The 11824-nt window shown below is 39.8% G+C and overlaps 1 protein-coding gene across 1 annotated transcript; it reads left to right on the top strand.

Annotated features, from left to right (window-relative positions):
* The first annotated feature begins 8074 nt into the window (after nt 1-8074).
* LOC141637839 (uncharacterized) lies at nt 8075-8992 on the top strand. The gene has a single exon (XM_074447258.1). It carries the CDS (start codon nt 8075-8077, stop codon nt 8990-8992), a length of 918 nt encoding a protein of 305 aa, XP_074303359.1.
* Nucleotides 8993-11824: the final 2832 nt, after the last annotated feature.

Genomic DNA, 11824 nt, shown 5'->3' with positions numbered 1-11824 from the left:
AAGCTTGTATCACTACTCCTTTCTTCTCTCTTGCTGTGAATGGAGGGGTGGAGGGCTTCTTTAAGGGTCAGAGAGGGCTTCGTCAGGGGGATCCTTTGTCTCCCTACCTTTTTGTCCTTTCAATGGAGGTGCTCTCTAGGATGCTCAGGAAGCTCCCTTTTTATCCTGGGTTCTCCTATCACCCTAAATGTGTGCAGCTTCATCTTACTCACTTGGTTTTTGCTGACGATCTTCTTGTGTTTACTAGGGGTGATCTCCCATCTGTGGTTGCAGTTGCTTCTTGCCTTGATGAATTTGCTGCTATTTCAGTCTTGCTGCTAATCCTCTTAAAACTTGTGTTTATTTTGGAGGGGTCACCAGCAATGTTAAAGGTCTTATTATGGCTGCTACTGGTTTTAGTGAGGGAGAATTCCCATTTAGATACTTGGGTCTTCCCCTTTCTACCTCACGGTTTACAGCTGCTATGTTCAAGCCTATGTTGGACAAAATCCGTGGTAAAATTATGCATTGGGCCAACCACACACTGAGCTATGCTGGGAAGGTTACTCTTCTAAATTCTGTGGTTTTTGGAGTACAAAATTTCTGGGGGGCTAGTATTCTTTTGCCTAAGGGTATTGTCAAAAAACTTCAGAAGATTTGTAAAGATTTTTTCTGGGGCATTGCTGAGGGTAAAAGAAGACTTGTCTTTAAGAAGTGGCTTGATTTTTGCCTCCCTAGAAGGGAGGGGGGTATGGACATTAAGGAAATTTTGAGTTGGAACAAAAGCCAAATGGTTCGTTGGGTTTGGAAGCTTGTTTACAAGCCTGACTGCCTTTGGTCAGCTTGGTTCAAGCATTATGTCTTGAAGGGGCCGTCTATATGGCAGGCTACTAGTACCATTTCTCATTCCCAGGTTCTGGAAGTCCATTATTGCCACTAAGGATATGCTTGTCCATCTTCTTTGGGTGACCAAAACGGGGAGGAGGTCTTGGAAGAGTGTACTCGACATGGCAAGTTTCAGGTGAGTCAGATCTATCATAGTATCAGGCCTAAAGGGAATATTGTTGGCTGGTATAGGGTCATTCATGACGGTTCTGTCTTGCCAAAGCATGCTGTTATTGGGAGCTTGGCTTGCCAGAATAAGCTTTCTACGTTAGATAATTTTCATAAAAGGGGTTACTGTTTGGCAAATAGGTGTGTGCTCTGTGGGTGTGAGGAGGAAACATTGGCTCATTTGTTCTTTTCTTGCTCATTCTCTGCTGAGGTTTGGAATGCCGTTTGTAGGTGGATGGGTCATTTTGATCCTCCTGTCCTTTTGGCTCAGGTGCTGCACTGGTTCTCTTTGTATAACCGTGGGGCTGCTCGTGGGAAGGTTCAGAGGAGATGTTTGCTAGCTTGCACTATCTATGTGCTATGGAAGGAGCGTAATGATCGCATTTTTAAAGATAAGAGGTCTGACTCTAGAGGGTTATGTCGTAAAATTTGCTATCTTGTGGCTACTAGAATGTATCATTTAGCTTAGTTGGCTTGTATGGTTTCTTTAATTAGATGGCTACATGGTAGCTGTCTTCTCTGGCTGTTTGGAATTAGTGGGTCTGTAATGTTTTCCTAATTATTAATGAAAGATCCCTTGCATTTTCTGCAAAAAAAAAAAAAAATAATAATAATAATAATAATAATAATAATAATAATAATAATAATAAAGAAATATAACTAAAAACACAAATAAAGATTATAAAATACTTTATTTATATAAGTTAATATTTTCGTACACATTACCTAATACATAAAAATAAAAAGTAAATCACATCACTTTTTTTTTCTTTCTAATCATCTAGTTCCATATTATCATCTTCCTCGTCACTTTCTTCATCTTCATTTGAGCTCACCCCGTCAAATCCATTGCCTCGCCAAATGTTCTTGACTATGTTATTTCGCACCTTGTACATAGCTTTTTTCCGCTTCTTATCAAACATGCCTAAATCTTTTGTCCCTAGAACGTTCTCATGTTGTATAACAGGTATCCCATGAGTGTGCATCCGTATAAAATTATGAAGCGTGAAATTATACTTAGGTGACATTTGAGGCATAACTTTTAACACCTTCCACCTTTTTTTCAATTGACCAAATGCCATTTCAACTTTCATTCTCAATGACGAATGTCGGTAATTAAAATGCTCTAACATACCTTCGGGGGATAGGTAAGAATTCGGTTTTAAATAAATGTTTTTTTTTTGAAAAAATTATATAGAATAATAATTAATCTCGGATTGTTTATACAACCGATTTGAACGAAAATTGTATCTATTTTTTAAAACTCGTCAATATTATGAAACTTATTATTCTGCTTAACTTTTCTGAACTTAATTTTGCTGAACTTTTCTGAACTTAATTTTGCTGAACTTAACTTAACTTAATTTTGCTGAACTTTTCTGAACTTAACTTAATTTTGCTGAACTTAACTTATAGAGAGTGACTTTAAGTCCAAAAGAACAGGGCCTTAGTTGTAAATTATCTGATGCTACCTAGTCGAGTACCTTACGTTGTTACTTATAGAACATTATAAATTATTCTTTTACCGTTGTCAAAAAAAAATTGTATCCCCTCATAATACTCAATTCTTATACCATACACCCAGGTGTATGGTATTTCCTACTCTCACTAATAAAATTAAAATAAATAAAATTAAAAGATAAAAAAATCACTCACAATATTAAGCAGTTAACAACGCTTATCATAAACCCTTTTTCCTCCCCTTTCATACCTAGATCTTTCATACTTGCAAAAAAAATTATGCATAAAATTTAATTTTTCTTCCAAACCTATTAGTTTTGAAATCTTAGATTTGGATTTGGATTGATTATCTTCTAACCTATCAGGTAAGTGTTTGATGAATACATGTCATCTAGCGTAATATTCATCATATGACACTATTATATTCAATTTGAGTTTAGTGAATATGAGAGTAAAATTTGATGAATATGTATTATGGAATGTCATATTCACAATATGACACTATTATATTCACTTTGAATTCAGTGAATATGATAGTGTAATTTGATGAATATGTATTATTTGGTGTCATATTCACAATATGAGACTATCATATTCACTTTGAGCTCAGTGAATATGATAGTATAATTTGATGAATATGAGAGATTTAAAGTCATATTCACTCAATGACCCTATTATATTCATTTTGATTTCAGTGAATATGGTGGTTTAATTTAATGACTATAAATTATTAACTTCGTAAATTTGAGTACGACCAAATGAAACTATATATTTGATGAATTTTATATGTTTTTTAAATTTATAAGTTGAGTAATTTGGAAAATAAAAAGAAACGTAAATTGAACAAGTAGTGGGTAGTTATTCATCTACTGGGTAGTTAACTATTTTCTTCTTATTTTATTTTTTTAATTTTTTTATAACTTTTATGGGAGTATCTTACTCCCTACACCTCGGAGTAGGATATAATTTGTCCATAATACTTGGGTGTTAATTAAGACTCTTCGTGTTATAAACACGGAATATAATTACCTAGGTGTTTTCGTGTTTTGATACTAATCCCTTCTTCCAGTTTTTATTTTTACAATTGATTTATATATTGATTTGTTCCAGTTTAATTCACCATTTGCAAATTTAAAATATCGGTCGTGTATAATTGGTCTCTTTTAAAACGGATATACTTATTTTAAGATTAAAATGGGTCAAATAACATCCCACTTAGTTCACAAATTCTTGTTTCAGACGGACACTTTTCGTCTTATTTTTCAGACGGGTATATGTGACCATTTTATAGTTAAATGTAACCACAATTGTATAGGCAGCGTTACAGCTTATGGTAACTGGTTTTTCAATAGTAATCACATTTAACTGTAAAATGGTTACAAAATCCCGTCTTATTATTTCAGACCAAAAAGGCCATCTGAAGCAAGACGCATTGCACTTAATTAGATAAGACAATTATTTTACTAGTCTCTAAAAGCTTTGCTTTTGTCCTTTACCTTTTATTTGACTCATCTTAAGTTACCTTCTATTTGACTCGTCTCAAGCAAATGAAAAACACAACTTCCAAGGAAAATGTTGGACCCTAAACGGGTCACCAACTATCTTGGGCCCAAATCTTAGTTAACCGACTTGCATGTGTTTGTAGAATTTAAGGAAAAATGCAATTCTTTCATAAAACCAAACTTGAGATAAATAGTAGATCTAAAGGAGGGTAATTAGTGAACATGGGTAAATAGGGTGAGTTGTAATCTTGTAAAATATGATAACTTGTTTGTCTAAATAATACTTCCTCCATTCCATTGAATTGTTTACGTTTGTTTTTTGGACACTATTCATAAGTGAGAAGAATTTTCAATACAATTGCTAATGTATAACATAAAAGATAGTCATGTGAGATCTTGTTTAAATCGTATTACCGAGTGCATTATGAAAATCAATTTTTTATAATTTTTAATGATATGTAACTAAAGATATGAACAAAATAAAATAAGTATTGGCATACGTGCATAAAGCAAACGTAAACTATCATATGGAACAGAAGAAGTATTGTAGAAAGCCACATCGAATCCACGTCAATGCCATGTCGGCGTATTTTAACCATGTATAACAGGTGAAAAAGTAAGTATATTTCGCGAATCTACATAGTATAAAAGTTGGGTTTTTCTTTGGCCTCTGATTGGCCGATGGTTTTGAGAGAATTTGGTGTATATGGGACCCCCCATGATTTATTCAACATTTAATTACTCTCTCTCCTCTCCTCTCAATTTCTATTTATTAATCTTATTCATATATTCATATTCATAGGTTAAAAAGTTTATGATAAAAAAAATTAAATACAATCAATCTTACACTAAAGATAAAATAAATGGAAAATTATACAGAAAATTAATACAAACTGGATAGTTACTTTTTTCCAGAAACTTTTACTTTCATTTTTTCTAAAACTTTGTAAAACTTTTTTCTAAAACTTTTATCTAAAACTTTTACTCCCTCCAATTTCATTTATTGTTCCTCTTTCCCTTTGCATCCATTTTTTTTATTGTTCTCTCTTTCCTTTTTTGTACAACTTTGTGTGGTCCAAAATCAATTTGATGTGGGGTCATGTATATTGTGTGGTCCAAATTGATTCTCTTATTTCTTATGCCAAAAAGAAAGGGGAACAATAAATGAAATTGGAGGGAGTAGCATTCATGACGATAAATCAAACAAGATCTCACATGACTATATTTTGTCTTTTAGATTAAAAATAATATCGAAGGAAAGGAAAATATCAAACAAGTACTTCATTAATATAGAAAAAAAACTAAATATAAAAATGCTAAAAAGGAAAAAAGTCTTTAAAACAAATTTTAATATTTTCTCGGAACAAAAATACAGCGATGATTTAATACTAACAAGAGCATCAGATCTACAATAAATTGGGATAAATTAAAATTGAGAGAAAATAAGAGACACTTTTAAATGCAAATAATAAATGAGGGAGAAAGAGAAGAAGTACACATAGGCGGCAACATAAGTAAGGAAATAATTTTTTAGGGTTTGTTTTTGTTTGCACAATATATAGATGTACATTAGTATGTAATTCATAAATGGGCTTTGTTTTTGTTTGTAGTGGTTGTAATTCATCATTTACGTCATTTATTATTCAATTAGTGTTGACCGTTTTATACAAAGGTAGAATAAAGAAGGTTGAAAACATTTGTTCCTCAAAAAAAAAAAAGTTATTAAAACGAAAATATTTGTTGGTGAATAAAAATAGTTACTAAAACAATGCGTTCTAATAAACTTATGTAGAACCGTCTATTTCAGTGTACACATTATATATACAGTGGATTTAGGGGGGGCTAGCAGGAACGCTCGCCTACTGGATATTAAGAATTTAGATTTCTTAGTTAAAATATTATAAATTTTTCAAGGTTTTACTTTATGACATTATCAGTTCGCCCCCGCTCAGATTTTCGTGCCCCCCTAACGGAGAATCCTAACTCCGCCACTGATTATACATCACTCATTTTACATGTATATTTTCTTTTGACTGGAGAAAGAAATATATTATATGGAGTAACAGGAATGTAACCATTAAACTAAATGTATACATTTAAAATATAATAGGTATATGAACCAATAAACTGCTCCTAGGGTTTCGCCTATGGAGATTTCGGTCTAAGCTCGTCTTTGTTCTTTCCTTCATCTCTTGGGGCTTCTTCCTTCCGTCTCGACGTGAGGATCTTTCTGGTGATAACGGTTTTTTTCTACTTCTTGCTTTTCGTTTCGTTTTTGTTTTCTTGTATTGTTGGCCTGTTTCGTTTTATCTTCGGCTATGAACCCTAATCGACGTGCGGGAAAGGAGATCATGGGGTGTGATAGTGGTGATTCTGGTGGCATTTTCGAGTGGGAACCGGGGGAAGGAAGGGAACAACAAAAACATAACCTAACCCTAGTGGGGAAACTATGGACGGCGAAAGGGGTAAATGCAAAGGCGGTGATTGATACTATGACCAAAGTATGGAGCTCAACTAAGCCGATTATAGGGAATATTGTTGATGCGAAGGAGAAACTCTTTATCTTCAAATTTCCTGATATCCGTGAGAAGGAGAAAGTGCTTGAAGGCCAGCCTTGGCACTTCGACAAAGCAGTGTGGTGCTTTAATGAACCCAATGAAAATGGCAAGATGACGGATGTGCCACTGTATCATCTACCTATATGGGTTCGTATTTATGACTTGCCCATTAGTGGGAGGAGCAATGAGAGTAATATCCAGAGGCTATGTGGACAATTGGGGACTTTTGTTGCGAAAGGGGAGGACGATAGTGATGGTGTGGATAGGGCCATAAGGATACGGGTGCTACACGATGTTCGACAGGCAGTGAAAGCATCTGTCACCATTAAAATGCGTGGAGGTGAGGTGGTTCGGTTTGATGTAAAGTATGAGAGGCTTCCCAATTTCTGCTATGGGTGTGGGTTGATGGGACATGGGGAACGAGATTGTGAGGAGGGTCCGTATGAGGAACACGAATTGCAGTTTGGGGATTGGCTGCGCGCTTCTCCGAGGAAGATAATAAAGGCTGCGGGCTCGGTATCTATGAAAGCTGCTAGGGATTTAAACTCTGTCTTTGATGCGGAGAAGAGGAAGAAAGAAAAGCTCGATATTGAGGCTATGATTAATAAATTACAAAATATTGCGGTATCGCTGAAACATAAGAAAGCTCAAAACCGAGATGAAGGAAGAGATGGTGAAGGTGCTGTGAGGAATGTGAGTGGAGGACAGGCGGAGGAGGGGGAGGTTTTGTTGATGTCCACTAGGGCTGCTGAGCAGGAAACGGGGAAAAGGGAGGAGAGCTTGAGGCAGGAGGAGAGGAGCTGGGTAGAGAGTCTTATGGGTGTGGCAGGGGGAGGCAAATGAATCCGCAGGGTGGCAAGTGGACGAGAATCCCGCGCACTGAGGTGAGGGAGGGGGGAAGAACGAACACAGATGAAAGTGGGGAGGGACATGGATCAAAAAGGAGAAGGGATGAGATGGTGAATGATGAGGAGGGTGTGGCGAAGAGACTTCATATTGACATGGATGTGTGTTCATCTGAGGCGGTGGTTGAGGACACTCAACCCCGCCGGGCCCAATGAGTTTTTTGAGCCTTAACTGCAGGGGTTTGGGCAACCCGGCTGCGGTAGGCGGTCTCTGTAACTTACTCCGGAAGGAGGCCCCGAGTTTTGTTTTCTTGTGCGAGACAAAACTTCGTAGTACAGAATTGCACAAACTTAGGAGGAGGTTAGTCGACTATGAAGGGTACGCCGTTGATTGTGTGGGAAAGTCTGGGGGCTAGCGTTATTGTGGAAGAAGTCATATGTTTGTTCGATTCTTTCTGTGATGGTGCACTACATTGATGCGGAGATTGGGGAAGGGGAGGAGCAATGGCGGGTTACAGGTTTTTACGGGTGGCCGGCGGTCCAAGACCGTCATTTATCATGGCAGCAGCTGAGAATTCTTGCATCGACATCTTTATTGCCTTGGTTGTGCTTGGGGGATTTTAACGAGATCCTTTATTCTACCGAGATGAAAGGGGGCTCGCGTATGCAGAGGTAGATGAATAATTTCCGGGATGCGGTCGATGAGTGTGGCTTAAGGGATCTCCCATATGAGGGGTACGCTTTTACGTTTGACAATGGCCAAGCAGGAGATGCGAATAGGCAATGTAGGTTGGACCGAGCTATGGTTAATGGGGGGTGGTCGGACAAATTCCCTTATGCTAAGCTGCTTCATCTTGATAGAGAGTGGTCTGACCACGCACCTATCAAGGTTCTGTTTAATGGGCGTGGGGAGTCCGAGGGGAGGGCTCCTAAGATGTTTCGTTTCGAACAAATTTGGGTAGGACAAGATGGGTGCGAAGAGGCGGTTAAGAGAGCTTGGGAGGTGGATAATAGAGAGCTCCTTAATTCCCTGCAGCGATGTGCGACTGAGCTTAAGGAATGGAAGGGAGGGACTATTGGAAAGGTTATGCGTGACTTACAAAAGAAACGTAAAAGATTGAAATTCTTGAATGAGGGTAGGCGGTCAGCGAGAGAGGTCGAGGAAAGGCGGAAAATTGTTCATGAAATTGCGGACCTACTGAGACAAGAAGAAACCTTTTGGAGACAAAGATCTAGAGCTTTATGGCTGCGTGATGGCGATAGAAATACAAAGTTTTTTCATCAAAAGGCAAGCCAAATAAAGGAGAAAAATAATATTGCTAAACTTATTGATGAGAGGGGCCGAGTGGTGAGTGATAGACAAGGGATGGCGGCATGTGCAGTTCGTTATTTTCGGGGATTGTTCACATCTGATCAACCGGAGAACTTTGAGGAGCTGCTCACAGGTGTGGAAGGGAGAGTGACGGAGGCCATGAATGAGGGCTTACAAGAAGAGTACCATGGAGATGAAGTAGTAGAAGCACTAAGCCAGATGCATCCTCTGAAAGCTCCAGGTCTTGATGGTATGAACGGTCTTTTTTATCAAACTTATTAGCATATCGTGGGACCTGCTTTGACCCGTTGTGTGCTGAATATCCTCAATGGAGCGCCGTTCCCGGAAGGTATGAATGAAACGAATATTTTCTTAATACCTAAGAAAAAGGCGCCGGATAAAATGCAAGAATTTCGTCCAATTAGCTTGTGTAATGTGGTTTATAAATTAGTTTCGAAGGTGCTTGCGAATAGACTGAAGAGATTTCTGGGGAATATTGTTTCGGAGAATCAAAGTGCTTTTACCCCGGGTCGACTTATTACGGACAATATTCTTGTGGCTTTTGAACTTTTCCATTATATGAAGAACTCACGGAGTAACGGGGGGCATATGGCGCTCAAGTTAGATTTGGCTAAGGCATATGACAGGGTAGAGTGGCGGTTCTTGGAGGCGGTATTGCGGAGCATGGGTTTCGATGGGAGGTGGGTTGATCGTGTGATGAGCTGCGTGACGACGGTCTCCTATAGAGTTTCGGTGAATGGGTCACTGTCTGAGAATTTTGTCCCGGAGCGAGGTATTCGACAAGGTGATCCTTTATCTCCCTACCTCTTTATTCTTTGCGCGGAAGTTTTGTCGAGCATGATACGAAGGAGTGTTGAAGCTGGGACTATTAAAGGGATTAGGGTGTCACCCCAAGCACCGATTGTTTCCCATTTATTATTTGCAGACGATAGTATCATTTTCACGCAAGCTAAGGAGGAGGAAGCGATTATTGTTCGTGACATACTGCGTGACTATGAACGGGCATCCGGACAGCAGGTCAGCCTCGACAAAACAACTATCTCCTTTAGTCGAGGTACTTCCAATGGCAGGCGTGAGCGGGTCCTGGGGATTTTGCAGGTTCGGGAAGTTAGGGAACAGGAGCGGTATCTCGGTCTTCCTACGGTCGTAGGGAGGTCGAAACAGGAGCTCTCCAAATTAATTCGGGATAAGATTAGTAAGCGGTTACAGGGATGGCGGGGTAAGCTGCTCAGTAAAGCGGGGAAGGAGATACTCATAAAGGCTATAGGCCAAGCAGTTCCAACTTTCGCGATGAGTGTTTTTAGATTGCCGGCTAATTTCTGTAACGAACTACGCTCACTTGTTTCGAACTTTTGGTGGGGCACGGACAATGGACGTAGAAAGATACCGTGGGTGGCATGGTCTAAAATGTGTCGGCCTAAATATCAGGGTGGCATGGGCTTTCGTGACTTCCATAAATTCAACCTGGCTCTCCTTGGAAAGCAAGCTTGGAGATTAATGACGGAGGATAGCTGCTTAATGGTGCGGGTTCTTAAGGGGAAATACTTCGATGGGAGGGACTTTATGGATGCTGATCTTGGGACTAATCCTAGCTATACATGGCGAGGAATATGGGAGGCTAAAGAGGTGATCCGTTTAGGAGCAAGAAGGCGTATAGGAGATGGCTTGAGCACACGAGTATGGAGTGACCCGTGGGTCCCTGGCACGAGTTCTATGCGTATAATTTCACCACGTGGAGCTGCTGCGAATGAGGACATGAGAGTGGCCGAGCTGTTTAAAGTCGATGGGCAAGGATGGGACCCGGATAAGGTAAACAATCTGTTTCTTCCTTTTGAAAGTGCTCGAATTCTACATATTTGCCTTAGTGATACTAGATCGTCTGATGATTGGTGTTGGGAGCCGGAGAAGTATGGAGAATACTCTGTGAGGTCAGCCTATCGGCTCTTGATGGCGGAGAGCCACAGAGAGGAGGCGGGTCAGTCGGTTTTTGAGAAGGAGAAATGGCTTTAGGGTAAGATTTGGAAAACACCAGTCTTGCCGCGAGTCAAAGTGTTCTTCTGGCAGCTATGCAACGATGCTATAGCTACCCGGAAGAATATAGCAGCCCGTATGGAATTGACGGATAATTCTTGTCCTCGATGTGCAAACTGTGTGGAGACTTGTCTCCATGTGGTTTGGGATTGTGGGTGGGTGGAAGGAATTTGGGAGGAGTTGGGAGTGGATGTCTTACCGGGGTCGGGATGTGGAGAGGTGAGGGAGTGGGCTGAGGCCGTTTTCAGAGGCTCGGATATGAGGGAGTGTGGGGTATTTATGACGGGGTGCTGGGCAATTTGGGAAAAGCGTAATAAGGTTCTCTTTGATGGAGGTGAATGGCGAGGTGATGAGGTCGTTCGGAGGACGAGGAAGATTTTGTGGGAGATGGAAGGTGCAATAGAGGGAAGGGAGAAGGGAGTGGGGAGGACGACGCAGGAGGATGGTGGGGGACATTGGGAAAGGCCAAGCGCGGGGTGGTGTAAAATTAATGTTGATGCGGGTGTGGCGGAGGGCATGGGGACGGGGTTAGGAGTGGTATGTCGGGATGACTCGGGTAGTGTGCTATGGGGGGTGGTTGTTCAAGAGGAGCGTGTGGTTTCCCCGGAAGTTGCTGAAGCGATGGCGGTTCTACAAGGCCTAAAAGAAGCCAAGCTCGCTGGAATTCCCTTTGTCGTGATCGAGAGCGACTGTCAAGGGGTGATCGAAGATTTGAAGAACCAACGGTCGGGAAGGAGTGAACTGTTTTTAATTTATCAGGATATTTTGCATCTTTGTACTTCGTTTAGTTCTATTTCTTTTACTTTTGTTCGTAGAAACTTCAATAGGGTGGCACATGGCCTTGCTCATTCTTTGCCATGGGCTACTGGTAGACGTAGATGGACTACGGACTTCCCGGACTGGTTGTTATCTTTGGTTTGCGATGATTTGAAAGTAAGGAATTAACCCTTATGGGTTTTTATCAAAAAAAAAAAATGTATACATTTAAAATACAACTTTAAACATTTTTCTTAAATAAATATAGTGTAGTCTTAAGATTTTTCACAAGTTTTTTATTAGTTA

This window comes from Silene latifolia, chromosome 2, assembly GCF_048544455.1.
Source record: "Silene latifolia isolate original U9 population chromosome 2, ASM4854445v1, whole genome shotgun sequence".
NCBI lineage: Eukaryota > Viridiplantae > Streptophyta > Magnoliopsida > Caryophyllales > Caryophyllaceae > Silene > Silene latifolia.
This window is presented reverse-complemented; position numbering and strand designations above follow the sequence as displayed.